This window comes from Carcharhinus amblyrhynchos, chromosome 30, assembly GCF_965287045.1.
Source record: "Carcharhinus amblyrhynchos chromosome 30, sCarAmb.v2.hapA, whole genome shotgun sequence".
Lineage (NCBI taxonomy): Eukaryota > Metazoa > Chordata > Chondrichthyes > Carcharhiniformes > Carcharhinidae > Carcharhinus > Carcharhinus amblyrhynchos.
Genome location: NC_137353.1, coordinates 25,605,691 through 25,622,323, shown reverse-complemented (window position 1 = coordinate 25,622,323; position 16,633 = coordinate 25,605,691). Strand labels below are relative to the sequence as shown.

The following is a 16,633-nucleotide window of genomic DNA, read 5'->3' as shown; positions in this document are numbered from 1 at the left end:
TCTGTCGAGGGTCATAGAATTCCTACAGTGCAGAAAGAGGCCATTCGGCCCATTGAGCCTACACCAACAACATCCCATGCAGGTCCTATTCCTGTAACCCTACATATTTCCCCCTACTAATCCCCCTGACATCCTTTTAACACTAAAGAGGCAATTTAGCTTGGCCAATCAACCTAACCCACACATCTTTGGACTATGGAGGAAACAGGAACAGCTGCAGGAAACCCATGCAGACATGGGGAGAATGTACAAACTCCACCCGGGTTCCTGGCTCTGAGGCAGCTGTGCTAACCACTGCGCCACCGTGCCATCCCTTCAAAACATTTCTGGAAAACTTGGTGCTTCTGAACAATAGATTTCAATATGTAGAGATATGGGGGTAGGGTCTGGGTGGGATTGTGGTTGGTTCAGACTCGATGGGCCGAATGGCCTTTTTCTGTACTGCAGGGTTTCTATGATTTCCAGACAGGAGAGGTTACAGTTCAGCTAGGTCATGTTTAACTGGGCTATAAATCATAGGGGAAAGGAGACGGGGGACTTGTGACAATCTTGAGGATCTGAGAGAGAATGGGTTGGAAATTGGTGGTGTTATCACTTCTAAGGACTGTAGGGAGGCAGAAAAGAGTGCGTAGGATGCTGCATCTTGGATCATGAGGGATATATTCTGAAGAACACTGACTGTAGTAATATCAATAGAATATAGAGTAGAAGCTGTGGGGGGAGGTGTGAAGAGGGAGGAGAATGTTTTAATTTGATCGATCGACTACTAAAGTATCTGATGCCTGCAATCTGTCTCACTTTTGACATGAAAATAAAAAGGTGCGCATGCTACGTGTAACTGTTCCCGGCTATCGAACCAGAAGCTTTTTATTTGTAGGCACAGTCCCGATCCGCTGACTGCATTTCCCCGACTGCTCCATAGTCCAAAGTAAAATCTTTGCACAGCTGGAGCCATAAACTCATCTCCTTGACGATAGAGGACAATTTTAAAATGTATTTTTAAATGATATGATCTCTTAAGACTTCGCATAAAAACATTAAAAATTCATATTAGCTTTGATAACTTGAGCCATTTGCATTACAAAGTGGGCAGGAGTGTGTGTGCGCTGCAGAAAATGATCTTTGATTAATTTCTGTGAGAATATTCTATGAAAGCCACATGAAGCAAAAATGGATTTAGATGCTCCCACTAGCAGCAATAGAATTAACTAGCAGATGTTGCTTTTTGCTCAAACACCAGAGTATTGCTGCTCTCGGTTTTGGCACAGAACGTGCTCTAATCTATTCAACCTTAAAGGGGCACTGTTGCCTTACTTGGCAGATTTTGACAAGTAACAGGATTCTTCAGAGTCTCGAGAGTTTATCAGCACCCAAACTTTTTCTAGAACTGGAATAATCCATGATGTGGAGATGCCGGAGTCGGACTAGGGTTGGAACAGGAAGAAATCTCTCAACACCAGGTTAAAGTCCAGTAGGTTTATTTGGTATCACGTTTTGGAGCGCTACTCCTTCATCAGGTGATAATGTTGAAGAGGCAGCACCCTGAAAACTCGTGATACCATTTAAACCTGTTGGACTTTAACCTGGTGTTGTGAGATTCCTTATTGTGAAATAATCTATTGAACCTTTGCCCTTTTTTCCTCAATTTCTTCCTTTTTCAAAAATGCCCCTAAACTACTACTTGAACCGACAGACAGTGTAGATGCAGGAAGGATATTTTCCTGAGTTGGGAACCAGGGGACATGGAATGGGATTTTCCAGATTCTTACGGTGCACTTTGTGGAGGTGGGTCGCCATTGCCGTGGCGGGATCTTCTGGTCCTGCCAATGTCTATGGCATTTTGTGTGGCTCGCCTGTCCACCATGTGTAACCCACTGTGGTGGGTCACTTTTGTGGGATGGGAAAATCCCGCTGGAAACTTTCATCCATAGTTTCAGAATACAGGACAGGCTAGCTCAGGCTGAGATCAGGAGGAACTTCTTCACTGGTGAATCGTTAGAATTCTGTGCACCAGTTATTGACTATGCTTGAGACGGAAATGAATAGATTCCTATATGTTTAATCATAGTGGTTAGCACTGCTGCCTCACAGCGCCAGGGACTAGGTTCAATTCTGGCCTCGGGTCACTGTCTGTGTGGAGTTTGCACATTCTCCCCGTGTCTTTGTGGGTTTCCTCCAGCTACTCCTGTTTTCTCCCGCAGTCCAAAGATTTGCAGGTTAAGTGGATTGGTCGTGCTAACATGTCCCTTAGTTTACAAAAATGTGTAGGTTAAGGGGATTAGCGGGGTAAATGAGTGGGGGTATGAGGATATGGCAAAGAGTGGGCATGGGTAAGCCCTCTTTTGGAGAGTCAGTGAGATGGAGTGAATGGCCTCCTTCTGCACTGTAGGAATTCTATGATTAACCCAGGACTCACTGTTACCTGGCTTAGCCATTTACATTGGATGTCTCCACTTTTCCAATCACCACTAACCAAAACCTTTTCATATTTAGAAAACTTGCAACCGCACAAAGATTTGTGCTGGTACACTGCTGGCATTTGCCTTGCTTCGCACAGGAAGCTTCTCTCTATACAGCAGGGTAATCCAACACGCCTTCATGGACCACTCGACACGCAGTTCTGTAAAGGAGGACTTGCGTTTAAAAAGTGGCTTTCACAACTTTAGAATGTCCAAAACTGGTCTGAAATGCTTTTGAAGTGTAGTCACTGCTTCAGTGTGGCCAGCACAGCAGCCACATTGCACAAGCAAACACCCACAAATGTCAATGAAATAAAAAAAGCAAGCCTTGTTAAAGAATAAATGTTGGCTCAAGCAAGGGGGAATACCCCTGATCAGCTTTGAACAGTGCCATGGTTGTGCATCCAGGAAGGCAAGGCCATAGTTTGACAACTGAGTGGCAGCATTTTCAGAAGAGCAGCAGTCCCTCAGTACTGCACACAAGCGTCAGCCTATATTTTGTACTCAAGCCTTTGCAGTAGAATTTCAGCCGCCAGCCTTTTTAAGAAGGACAATAGAATGTGTCAAGGGAACTATAAATAGAAATATCAGGCAATAATGAATTTCAACCTCACTAAACTCTTTTGAAGAGGTAATAAGGGGATGTAGTAGATATAATGTCTAGATTTCCAAAAGGCTTTAAGGTACCATACTGACTAATCAGATCAAACGTGGAGTCAGGGAACAAAGAGCAGAGTGGGTAGTTGACAGATTGAAAACAGAGAGCAGGGGTAAATGGTAACTTTTCAGAGTGGTAGAAGTTAGGAACTGAGTTCCACACATAAGTGCTAGGATCACTTCACTATTTATATTAGCAATTTAGATTTTGGCACAGTGGTTAGTAGTGCAGTCTGACAGCGCCAGGGACCCAGGTTCGATTCCAGCCTTGGATTATGTCTGTGTGGTGTTTGCATGTTCTCCCCGTGCTTGTGTGTTTTTCCTCCAGGTGCTCTAGTTTCCTCCCATGGTCCAAAGATGCGCAGGTTAGGGGGATTGGCCATGCTAAATTAGTGCCCAAAGATGTGTGTGTTAATGTGATTCAGCCATGGTTAATGCATGGGACTACAGGGATGAGGCGAAGGGGAGGGCCTGGGTGGGATGCTTTTTCAAAGAGTGAGTGCAGACTCGATGGGCCGAATGGCCTCTTACTGCGCTGTAGGAATTCTCAAGTTCCATGGTTCTAACAACATTATTTCTTAATTGGTACACAGCACCAAATTGGAGCCTGGGGGATGGGGAGGGGAAGGTTGGCAGAGGTAGGGGGAATAGTTGACATGGAGAAACATTACATGTTTGAAGAAGCCATTGATAAACTTGCAGAATGAGCATTAATTGGCAGATAGGATTCAATACATATGTGAAGTATTACCTGTTGGTCAGGAAAAGACTCCCCACATTAAGAACCTAGCTAAAAGGGGATGAAGGAGCAAAAGGATTGAATGTACAAATCACTAAATGTTGCAACACAGGTCAATAAGGCCATTTTAAAAAAAAACAAATTGACTGCTTGGGTTTATTTCTGGAAGGACGAAATTTAACAGTAGAGAAGTGATGGTAAACTTTTATTAAACCTTGCTAAGACCACACTTGGAAGTGCAGTGTATGTACTTATCATTATAAGATGGTCAGAGAGGGTGCAAAAGATCCCATAGCAGATCTGTGAGGTTATACCCGGTTGGAAAGGATCAACACGCTGACTTCCTTCCATTGAGAGATTCTGGCGTAATCAAGGTCTTTAAACTGTGGAGAGGATTGATACTTAGGACCTTGTGTTCATGCTCTGCAAGTGAGTGGGTTTTGACTGAATTGAATTGAAATCTTGTCCAAAGCACATTTCCACCTGAGGGAAAAGTAAATCTGGAGGCTGTCAACATAAGAGAGTCACCAAGAAACCAAATCGGGAAGTCAGAAATAACCTCCTCACCGATCCATCGCGCAAACCAGTCTCCCATCCATTGACTCTGTCTACATTTCCTGCTGTCTTGGGAAAGTATAATTAAGGATTCCACACACCCAAACATCCTCTTTCCCACCTTCTGTCGGGAAAAAGATACAAAAGTGTGAGGTCATATACCAACCGATTCAAGAACAGCTTCTTCCCTGCTCCCATCAGACTTTTGAATGGCTCTACCTCGCATTAAGTTGATCTTTCTCTACACCCTAAGTATGACTGTAACACATTCCGCACTCTCTCATTTCTTTGAGCGGTATGCTTGGTCTGTATAGCGCACAAGAAACAATACTTTTCACTAATACATATGACAATAATAAATCAAATCAAAAGAATTGTGAGAATGTGGATCTCGCTATGTGGAGTAGTTGAGGCAAACTGGTTAGTACAGATGAGGGGAGGCTTGACAAGCATATGTGGGGGAAGGGAATTGAAGATTATCCTGATCATTAAGAAAGGGTGAGAGGAGGAATGAGTAGAGCATAAACACTGGCAGTGAGTGGACGCAGTAAGAAGTCTCACAACACCAAGTTAAAGTTCAACAGATTTATTTAGAATCACGAGCTTTCAGAGTGCTGCTCTTTCGTCATGCAGCTTGTGATTCCAAATTAATCCATTGGGCTTTAACCTGGTGTTCTGAGACTCCTTATTGTGCCCATCCCAAACCAAAGCTGGTATCTCCACATCATTGAGTGGATGGGCCAAATGGTCCATTTCTGTGCTGTAAATTCTCTAATTTTACTTGTCTGCGGGGGTTTCCTCCTGGTGCTTTGGTTCCCTCACAGTCCCAAAGATGTGCTGGTTTGGTGTATTGACCATGCTAAATTCTCCCTCAGTGTACCCAAACAGGTGGTGGAGTGTGGCGACTCGGGGATTTTCACAATAACTTACATTCAGACTGCATTGAAGTGACACTAATAAATAAATTAAACTAAGTTGGCACAGAGGTGAGTGTGCCACCACTGAGTGAAGGCTGGCACCCACTGATATGGCAAATGCACATCAACTCTCGTTTTTAATGTGTTAACTCTCAAATACTGTTGTTAAAGGCATTTTAGTCATTCATCCAAAAACATCAAATTATCTGATTGTATGTGATGAGTTGATGAATCAGAAATTAATGTTTGATTTCTGTTCTTTTGCCTGTTTTTGTTTCCATCTTGGGCTGAGGTAGTCTGGTGTTACATTGAGACTGAAATTCGAGAGCCCTTTACACGTGTGTGTGTGTGTGTGTGTGTGTGTGTGTGTGTGTGTGTGTGTGTGTGTGTGTGTGTGTGTGTGTGTGTGTGTGTGTGCGCGAGTGAGAGATGTTTGTTGGATCGACCATGACAACAGGGCACACAGAATAGAAATCTCCATCACAGCTAGTCTGTTGGAATACTCTTGACAGGGACTGAATGTTCTGTATTTTCCGAAGCATCTGTCAGCAGTGAACCAGAAACATTAGTTCGGCTTGCAAGGCTGACTAGGCTTTTCCTTCCTCCGCACATTTTTTTTTAAAAGGAGCACAAAATGGATCTCCTCAGATTCAGCTGAATTTGACAAGCATGTGCTGCAAATCCTAAGCGTATTATTTTTAATATCTCCCATTTTTTTTCTCACTAGAAAACATGAAACCAAAACAAATTTTCTCCATCCAACTTCTGCTGAGATCCAGGCTTCCATTACTCTCCCCTGCAGGGGCAAGAGAGCAGGAGAGAGGCTGTGGCTGGTAGTGTTCCAGTGATGGTGTATCCCTTTACAGGCCCAGCTTTGCCCTTCTCCAGTGTGTCCTCTTGGAGTTGTACCTGATCTTGTTGCTGGTTTTCATGCGGATCCACTGTGGAATCGGCCGGTTCTGCTTCACCTTCTTAGTGAGGAATCGCTTGATCCTGAAGGTTTTGTGGAATGGCATGGCTGCACATCCACTCCAGCTCCTTCCACATGCTTTTTTCCTGTTTCACTCCCCTCTTGACTAGTGCAGGCACGGATGTATACTGGAGTGTAGTTCCATCCTTGTGCAGAGAGAACATTAGATACAAGAGCAGAATTAGGCCATTCGGCCCATCAAATTTGCTCCACCATTCACTGAGAAGCTGATGAGCTTCTCAGCCCCCATTCTCCCTGTCTTTTCCCCATAACTTTTGATTCCCTTATCAATCAAGAACCTATCTATCTATATCTTAAATACACTCAATAACCTGTCCTCCATGGCCTTCTGTGGTAATGAATTCCATAGATTCACCACCCTCTGTCTGAAGAAATTCCTCCTCAATCTTGATTCTAAGCAGTCATCCCTTTAGCCTGAGGTTGTGCCCTTGGTTCCTAGTCTTTCCTATCAATAGAAACATCTTCCCCACTTCTATCTAGGCCATTCAGTATTCTGTAAGTCTCAATAAGATCCTCCCTCATCCTTCTAAACTCCATTGGGTAAAAACTCGGATGTCAAATGTTCCTCATATGTCAACTTTCCCTTCCTGGGATCATTCTTGTGAACCTCCTCTGGACCCTCACCAGGGCCAGTGCCTAGATATGGGGCTGTAAAATTGCTCAGTTCTCCAAATGTGGCCTGACCAGAACCTTAAAAACCCTCAGCAGTACGTCCCTGCTTTTGTGTTCTAGTCCTGTTGAAATGAATGCGAACATTGCATTCGCCACGTGAGCCGAGAGTGTCACTATTCAGCTGTGAAGGGCATCGCAACCTGGCCAAACCTGATCACTCTGAATATTTTCTGCTGGTTAGCAATACGAAGCAGAAAAAGTGGTTGGAAGGTTTCCCAAGCCGGGCCTGCTAATGTTGATTTATCGCACTCTTTCGGTATCTTGACTGAAAGGAAATAGCGCGACGCATCTGGGACATTTATCCTAGAACCTTCCTGAAGTGTACTGCTCAATAATACATTGGGGAATCTCCACTCTGCTGTTGAGTTTGCTCAACATTCAGCAATTATTCTCATTGATTTCCTTTTTAAATTATAAACGCTACATCCATAAGACGTTGCTCCCAATTACTGTAAAGCCCATATTCCTTCAGAAGTACACGGACATGTTGCTCATTTATGTTGTTGTTGATGGCCAGTCTCCCTGCTTGGATAGACCGTGCTGTGAGAGTCTGAATGGGTTTTATGTTGGAGCGAAAGAGAGATCTGATTAAATCCCCGGGGTATGTTAATCAGCTCACAGTTTGCTGTTGCAGAGTAGAGCTAACTCATATCATTCACAGTACCCCCTATTAATAAAGACTTTGGGACAATCTACCCTTTCAGCAATTGGGAAGGTTTTCCGTTTCCCTCTGTCAGGAACTTGGGAGTGTGTACTTTTTTTGTTTAGCTTGCTGAGTTGTATTGAGTGCTTATGCCAGTGTTGGTTGGTTCAGTCTGGAGGAAGCCAATGGGGCCGCCATCTTTATTTGCACGATTGTTTTCTCGACGTGGCTGCCTCTTAGATTATGCCCCGTGTGGCTGTTTCACCGAGCAGAATTCGGCTGGTGTGACGTCTGTCTGTACCCTGGCCTTTCGCCACTCGGATTTAAATTCGGTCTAGACTGATGCTGAGTTAGTGTTCTTCTCTGTACTGTTTGTGAAGTCACTACAAATGATATGTTCAGGCTGCCTGAATCTAATCCCTAGTGGGCAAAGACCCACAGTACAAAACTGCCTTAGGGTTGGCACACTCACTCCCAAAGCAATCAGCTTGATGGCTTTGGAAAGGGGAAAAGTGCCACTCAGCTGTACAGTCGGGACCGGGTGAAGGGACAAAAGTACAAATAGCTTTTGCTGGTTTGTGCTGCTTCTAAGATAGGATTTCTCGATGCTGGTGCTGTCACCCCAGGAGGCCCCAATGGGGCAGAAACTAAACAATCCCAACACTCCCCACATTGAAGTCCAGTTAGCTTAACCTGCCGCGTCTCATCTCCGCAGTTGTCCATCAGTTGCCTGCCCAAAATGGATGTGACACGGCAGCTAGCCAGCGGCCAAGAGAGGATTGGCGGACTGCGAGGAGCGGCTGATGGGGACCAAACGGAGGCCTACAATTCCTATCCGAGGGGGGCAGATGTGTGCTACTTTTAGTCCCCCCACAGGAAAGCTTTAAGATAAAATTTCAAAACCTACCTCCTTTGTACCCAACACTTCTGCCCACCAAGCTGGTCTGTGGAAAACCGCAATGGCTTTCCTGACAAGATAGTAAGAAGTCTCAACACCAGGTAAAGTCCAACAGGTTTATTTGATAGTAAATGCCACAAGCTTTCAGAAATGCTGTTACTTCGTCAGGTGACTTTAACCTAGTGTTGTGAGACTTCTTACTCTGTTTACCCCAGTCCAACACTGGCATCTCCACATCATTTCCTGACAAGACCCATGATTAAAGTAGCAACTGGGGCCCCAATTGCCAAAGGCAGTCTTAACTGCATGTTTTGCAAAGGATCCCACTCGTTTTTGGCAGATGACCATCTCGCCTGCTCAGGAGAGCAGGTTAAAACCGTTGGAATGAATGTTTGATGCAGGATGTCATAGAATCCCTACAGTGCATAAGAAGGCCATTTGGCCCATCGAGTCTGCACTGGCCACAAAACTACCCAGGCCCTATCCCCATAACCCCACGTATTTACCCTTCTAATCCCCTAACACTAAGGGGCAATTTAGCACAGCCAATCAATCGAAGCCATACATTTTTGGACTGAGAGAGGAAACTGGATCACTCAGAGGAAACCTACGCTGACACGGAGAATGTGCAGACTCCACACACAGTGACCCGAGGCTGGAATTGAACCTGGGTCCCTAGCGCTGTGAGGCAGCAGTGCTAACAGTTGTGCCACCCAGTCAGTGGGTAAATCAGACAGGAGATTTTGACCCTCCCAGCAGATTAAGGTGTCTGGAATCAGATGGTCCATTTCCTTTTTTAAAAATATGCCCAGAGTTGAGTGCAACATATCAGAAGAAATGCTCTTGTCTAATAGCAGTAGGGAGTCCTTTCCAATTTTCAGTTTTCAAAACAATTAACAATGATTTGGCTTGGCACTGCTTTGCAAGCAAACGTCATGGTGTTTCTTTATCAAGTGAAACTGCTCTTTCCCTCCCTGGTATCCGGCAGTGTTTTGATGCCCACCCTGACAGTGAGGTTGACGTGACTCATATGATGAAAGCTGGTGGTGGGGTGTGGATGGCCTTCTCTGCGGGCTCCTCCATTCGATTATTTCACACCGAAACTCTGGAACATCTGCAAGAAATCAATGTCGTTCCACGCAGCACCTTCTTCACTCCAGGTAAGATGCGTCAGAGAACCTGCGGCTTGTTTGCCCTGTGATCAAAGTGTTTTACCATCAGAAACGACAGTGCCAGTCTCACCTTTGAGGGGGACTCATAGGAATTGTACCAACTGCGCCAACTTGTGGTAAGTCTAGGATCCCAGGAAATAAATCCCTAGCTTCAAATATTGAAAGAACAAAAGACTGATTTATATATAGTGCCTTCCACATCATAGGAACAGGAGTAGGCCGTTCAGCCCCTTGAGCTTGCTCTGCCATTTAATACGATCATGGCTAGTCAGACACATCAGTGCCTTTGAATAGGAATCTTAGGATATCCCTAAGCATTTTGTGTACCCTCGTTGGTAATGTAGGAAACATGCTGACCAATCTGAAGAACAATTCTAACCATGGCCTAGTGGTATTGTCAATAGAGTATTAACCCAGAAACTCAGCTAATGTTCTGGGGACTGGGTTCGAATCCCACCATGGTAACAGGTGGTGGAATTTGAATTCAAAAGTAAATCTGGAATTAAAATTCTACTTTTTGTTTTGTTCATTCATGGGTCATGGGCATTGCTGGTTGGGTCAGCATTTATTGCCCATCCCTAGTTGTCCTTGGAGGGCACATTGCTGTGACTCTGGAGTCACTTGTAGGCCAGATAAGCTAAGGGTGGAAGATTTCCTTCCCTAAAGGACATTAGTGAGTCAGATGGGGTTTTTTTGACAATCGACAATGGTTTCATGGTCATCAAGAGAATCTTAATTCCAGATTTTTTAAAAACTAAATTCCACCACCTGCTGTGTCGAGATTCGAACCTTGCTTCCCAGCATATGAGCTGATAACGATGTAACAAACCATTGCTAATTGTTGGAAAACCCATTTGGTTCACTAATATGGAAGGAATGTATAGAACCTTAGTTAGGCCACACTTGGAATAGAGTGTTCAGTTCTGGTCGCCACTCTTCCAGAAGGATGTGGAGGCTTTGGAGAGGGTACGGAAAAGATTTACCAGGACGTTGCCTGGTATGGAGGGCATTAGCTATGAGGAGAGATTGGAGAAACTTGGTTTGTTTTCACTAGAATGACGGAGGTTGAGGGGAGACCTGATAAAAGTCTACAAGATTGAGAGGCATGGATTTAAGCTTTTTCCAGGGTAGAAGAGTCAGTTAGTAGGAGGCATAGGTTTAAGGTGCGAGGGGCAATGTTTAAAGGAGATGTACGAGGCAGATTTTTTAGAGTACTGGGTGTCTGGAACTCGTTGCTGGGGGGAGGTAGTGGAAGCGGATACAGTAGAGACTTTTAAGGAGCATTTTGACATGTACATGAATAGGATGGGAATAGACGGATATGGTCCCTGGAATGGGAGGGGATTTTAGTTAAGTCGGGCAGCACGATCAGTGTGGGCTTGGAGGGCCGAAGGGCCTGTTCCTGTGCTGTAAGTTTCTTTGGTCTTTGTTGAAATCTGCCATCCTTACCTGGTCTGGCCTACCTGTGACACCAAAGCCACAACAGTGTTGTTGACTCTCAGCTGCCCTCAAAGGACAACTAGGGATGGGCAATAAATGCTGGCCAGCCAATAAGTGCCCATGTCCCATGAATGAATAAAAAAAATCAGAGATAATGACCAGACAGCTTGTTTGTTTAGTGATGTTGGTAAAGGGTTAGATATTGGCTGGGGTGCCTGGGAGAAAGCCCTTGCTGTTGGTCAAAATCATGCCATGGGATCTTTTTGTGTAAAGGGAAGATGGGCTGTCTTTGGGTCCCAGGATATTATTATGAATACGAGTAAATCTATCCAGTTTATGTTGCAGTAATCATACAAATTGAAAATATTTACAATCTTGTCGCCTGAACGTTTGATGTGAAGCAATATTTAATTTTAATGTTCCCTGTTTTCTCTTTCCTGCCCCATCATCATAGTATTTTGTTTTGGTGTATGAATCGCTTTAAACGGTTCCTGCTGCAGAATGCTAAATTAACCCAAATCAGGAAAGCTGCTTGGAATTAGAGCGATTCTCCCAATTATTCACTAAACCGGATCATGAGAACTGTGGGTGAGCTGGGTGTTTAGGAATGGGACGGTGGGACCTGACCCCACCCCACCTGAGGGGGTGGAGAGGTCAAACTCGAAGCCCCAGCACTTGGTGGGGGTGGGGGGGGGGGGGGGGGGGGTGGTAGAACTGAGACGTCCTTAAAGCAGCGCATGAAGAAAATTCAAATAGGTTTGGATGGTTTTTATATCGACATCATAAAATTTAACAGCAATTCTTTTGTTTTGGAGTATTGTGCACGTCTAATTTCTAGACGAGATTTGTGTGATTTGGGGATGGAAGCTTGTGGGTCAGAAGGGTTTAGTCCCTTTCGAGCTGCCTAGCCTAAGTTTAGTCAGCCGTGACCGAGCATTAAGTTGCACAAGTCCCATCACAAAATTGGCACTGCGCAACGTTGCTCTGGATGTTGGAAAGCTCAGATGAAAATAAATGTTGGAAATATTTGATCCATAGCTTTCCCGCTGAAGTTTTTCTGGTCATTGTAAAAGCACTCATGTTCTCTCGTCCATACACACAATCACATACTTTTGTGACGTTATACCCACCATTCCTGTATGAGTGCTACCACATATTGGCCACCATTGTACACCATTTTGACCTTTGATCTGTATGTTACAAACACATCACAAATAAATCAGAGTGAAGCAAATACCAAAATCAACATGGAGCTGGCAAAATGCACGTAGAATTCCTACAGTGCAGAAGGAGGCCGTCTGCCCCATCGAGCCTGCACTCACTCACTGAAAGAGAATCCCGGTCAAAATCCTGGAGCTCCCTCCCTAACAGCACTATGGGTGTACCTACACCTCAGACTGCAGCTGTTCAAGAAGACAGCTCACCACCATCTTCTCAAGGGGTACCTGGGGATAGGCAATAAACGCTGGCCTAGTCAGCAACATCCACATCCTGTAGAAATGTGAGGAAATGAGATGTTTTCTGAAGGTGTGCGACATAATCCATACAGTGCAGAAAGAGGCTGCTTCAAGTCTGCACTGACTCTCCGAAAGAGCATCTTACCGAAGCCCACTCACCTGCCCTAACCCCATAACCCCGCACATTCACCATAGCCAAAACACCTAACCTACGCATCTTCGGATTGTGGGAAGAAACTGGAGCACCCGGAGGAAACCCATGCAGACACAGGAAGGCTGTACAAACTCTTCCAGCCTTGTGTGACTGCCTGTATATCGATCCTGGGTCCCCAGCAGAGACCACCGTGTGTCAGCGTATTGGCATATGTGGTCCATCCCAGTCTGTTCACATCTTGTCATTGTGATCATTGACTGGGGAGTGGCTGGAAAATGCCTGCAAAAGTCAATCAGAAACCAGGAGGTAGTAATTGAACTAATTCTATATCAACACCGATTAATCCTTACTCCTCAAACATGGATAGTTATATCATTTGTAGCGTGCAATGTCAGACAGTACCTGAATAAATGTACACGTTTATACTGGAAAGGCTAAATGTCATAGATTTGTTTAGAAATACAGAGGCTGATGGATTGCCTAGTGAGTAACCAATCCATGAAGTAAATTCAAAAACAATATTCTGTACATTTTGCTCTTGGCTCTGCACTTACTGTAATCTCTCCACTGGTTTGCAAAGCTGAGTGGGGTGGCACAGTGGTTAGCACTGCTGTCTCTCAGCACCAGCAACCGGGTTCGATTCCCAGCTTGGGTCACTGTCTGTGTGGAGTCTGCACATTTGTCCCTGTGTCTGCGTGAGTTTCCTCCGGGTGCCCCAGTTTCCTCCCACAGTCTGAAAGATGTGCTGGTTAGGTGCATCAGCCGTGCTAAAATTCTCCCTCTGTGTACCCGAACATGTGCTGGCGTGTGGCAACTAGGGGATTTTCACATTCACTTCATTGCAGTGTTAACGTAAGCCTACATGTGACACTAATAAATAAACTTTAAAACTTTTAGTGGGAAAGACAGAGAGCGAAATTGAAAAAAATCTGGTCCAAGCTCACCAGACCTTTTCCCTGGGCTGCTCCTCGCCTGCTCCGATTTCCATGGTAGGAACAGGAAGATTTGCTCCCAAATGTGGAAAGGGCCCACGTTTGTTCCAATGAGCAGAGGGGCTCTGTCAATGCTGACCAAACTCATGATCTGAATAATCAGCCTTCCATTAGTGAATCCTATCATTTGTGGTGTTAGCCATTATAGATAAAGGGAAGAAGAAATGTCTCGAGGGTGTTCTTTGTTCAGTAATATCTGTTTGAATATGAAGAATAAATGATTGCTTCTGGACTTCAAAATCATCTGGGCTTCTGTACGATGACCTATTTCTCTTTCCCTCTCCCTCATTAAGGACAAAGGAATATTTTGGTGACGTGTCTGCTGGTTTGCCAAGGGATGCTGTGGGTTGGGACCAATCAAGGCATTTTGATTACTCTACCAGTTCCAAAACTTGAAGGAATTCCAAAAGTAACAGGTAAAGATTCTTTTTCCCACTCCATTTAATAACCACAGGTTTTTGTAGTTTCCTTCATAGGTGAAGGATTTTGTTGAGTTTTAGAAAGAACAAAGGGGTTGACATGGTTACTCAAATACCAGGTAGAGAGAGAGTAGCTTGTGATATAGTGAATGAAGGTGTATAGTGGAACATGTAGATATGAATCCAATATTATGCATAATTTAATTAGCATAATTTATTACTAGTCAGTGCCAAACTGGTTCAAAAACATCGACAATTTCCAAGGAATGCAAGTGTTTTGTATGTGTGATAGAAGGAGCTATTTTGAGCTGGGGAGGGGCCCAGGCCTGTGGCTGAGCTGGGGGGTTGCAGCTGAACTAGGGTGAGGGACTGGGGTTGGGGGGGGGCAGCTGAGGTGGGGTGAAGGAGTTGGGGGGTGCTGAGCTAGGGTGAGGGAGTGGGGGCTGGCTGAGCTGGGGTGAGGGGGAGCAGAGGGTGGGGGGACCAGGAGCTTGTGGGGGTGGGGTGATGGGATGGGGGGGGATGCTGTAGCTGAGCAGTTTACAGGGAGATTAACTATTCTTTGACCACTTCTCAAACCTCAAACTGCTTATTAGGGCAGTGCGGAGGAAGCAACTAATCCACATCATATTGATTGACAGGGTAGTGCAGAAGAAGCATGTTGATGAATTGAACCCTTGCTTGATGATGTTGATGGTTTTACAACAAAAATCCCTTTTTTATCATCATTACATGAACTGACTTTTCTCATTCATAGCACCCCTGGTTCACATTAAAGTGGTGACACAGAGTTGTGCAATGGATGAGACTCTGTTTTCAGAAGCGTTCCCAATCACTGAACTCTTCCCCTCTCTCCTGTGTAGGAAAGGGAATTATCTCGCTCAATGCGCACTGTGGGCCTGTGGAGTTTCTGATTCCCACCATTGGCTCTCTGGACCTGGAATTACTGAAAAGCGAGTCCACTGAGGACATGCCCGAATATTCAGAAGGGAACAACAAAGAGGATTCCTCCTCCCAGGAATCCCTTCACGACCAGCACGACCACCTGGATAAGAAGCAAGGGATTTCACTGCGTTACAACCTGCGCTCCACCTCTCACTTGCCTGGTCAATTACTGTCGGCACACAACAGCGAGGGTCAGGCCATCGAGAGTTCCCTGGAGCACAGCATTGAGGACGGTTCCATCTACGAGATAGTAGACGACCCGGACGTGTGGGTTCGAAGCAGGTCTTCAGCCCGTGAGGTTGTCAGGAAGGAGAAGATCAGCTCAGTTGCCATTGCCTCTGGAGGCAGGGGCTACCAGAATTTTAGCAGGGACTTCAAGCCGACAATACACAACAGGAATGAGAACACGTTGCTGATTTGGCAGATACCACTGACTTTGTAGGGTTTTGACTTTGTTACAGATCTGCATTGGTACAGTGTCTGTCAGAAGTACACTCCGTTATAAGATTGCACCATGTTCAATTGTCTGCGACGCTTAAAGAGTTTTAAAAAAGAAATTCCGCTTTACAGACAGGGTTATTATGTTCAGTGGTTTGGAGGTTGTACATCTCAAGTGGTTAGTGTAAAGATTTCAAAGCATTTTCCACCATTCTGAGAGTTCGTTGACTCCATTCACATTTGAAACTCTTACACAGAGGGCTGTTAACTGCAACACCTTTCTATCATGTTGGTGAATGGTGCGGTGCACAGAAAGGTGGAAGGGAGGCTATCTTGTGCAATAGGTTTACCTTTCCTTGCTCCCTTCCTCTTTTGTCATTCCCTTCTCTTTCTCACCCCTAAATCACAAGCTTGTCTAGCCTGTGCTTGCTGTTTTGGGAAGGGAGAGGAACTTTGAAGTCATTCCCAGATCACCTTTTTTCTCCTACTGTTACACCCTCATGCCTTTCCCACCTGATCCCTCACAGACTCATGCTGGGGTAATGATTCCATGGGCGCTGGTAGCCTTTTGACATTGTGCCCACGTGGCCACTCTTCATACGGGAACTTAGACGTTGAATGTTTTTTAGGCTTTGTTTGAACCTGGAGAGCACCAAAGCTGAACCCTGGCATGCACTCGCACTCGCACTCGCACTCGCACTCGCACTCGCACTCGCACTCGCACTCGCACTCGCACTCGCACTCGCACTCGCACTCGCACTCGCACTCGCACTCGCACTCGCACTCGCACTCGCACTCGCACTCGCACTCGCACTCGCACTCGCACTCGCACTCGCACTCGCACTCGCACTCGCACTCGCACTCGCACTCGCACTCGCACTCGCGCAGCTAGATTGCTGAAGTCCAGCTTCCCAGGCTACTATTGCATTCTACCTGGTGAATAAGTGGATGGGACTGGTCAGCTTCATCAGCCGTGCAGGGGAAAGAATAATTGGAAGCAATGGGCAGCATGGTGGTTAGCACTGCTGCCTCTCAGCACCAGGGACCCGGCTTCGATTCCAGACCTTGGGTCACCATCTGTGTGG

At 45.4% G+C, this 16,633-nt stretch overlaps 2 protein-coding genes across 5 annotated transcripts in view; one reads left to right on the top strand and one right to left on the bottom strand.

The window, feature by feature from the left end:
* The window catches only part of LOC145360297 (rho guanine nucleotide exchange factor 10-like protein), a 200,192-nt gene extending 183,839 nt beyond the window's left edge, over positions 1 to 16,353 (top strand). For 2 of the 4 annotated variants that reach the window (XM_080215447.1, XM_080215446.1), the window contains exons 22-24: positions 9,520 to 9,691; positions 14,040 to 14,162; positions 15,029 to 16,348. In XM_080215447.1, coding sequence (XP_080071573.1) covers positions 9,520 to 9,691; positions 14,040 to 14,162; positions 15,029 to 15,552 — 819 coding nt within the window. In that variant the 3' untranslated portion in view covers positions 15,553 to 16,348. Of the gene's footprint in view, positions 1 to 9,519; positions 9,692 to 14,039; positions 14,163 to 15,028 lie in introns of all 4 variants that reach the window. The other 2 variants (XM_080215444.1, XM_080215445.1) reach the window with 2 other exon arrangements.
* On the bottom strand, positions 6,188 to 6,351 carry LOC145360298 (large ribosomal subunit protein eL39-like). The gene has a single exon (XM_080215448.1). The coding sequence runs from the start codon at positions 6,341 to 6,343 to the stop codon at positions 6,188 to 6,190; it is 156 nt and encodes a 51-aa protein (XP_080071574.1). The 5' UTR covers positions 6,344 to 6,351.
* Positions 16,354 to 16,633: the final 280 nt, after the last annotated feature.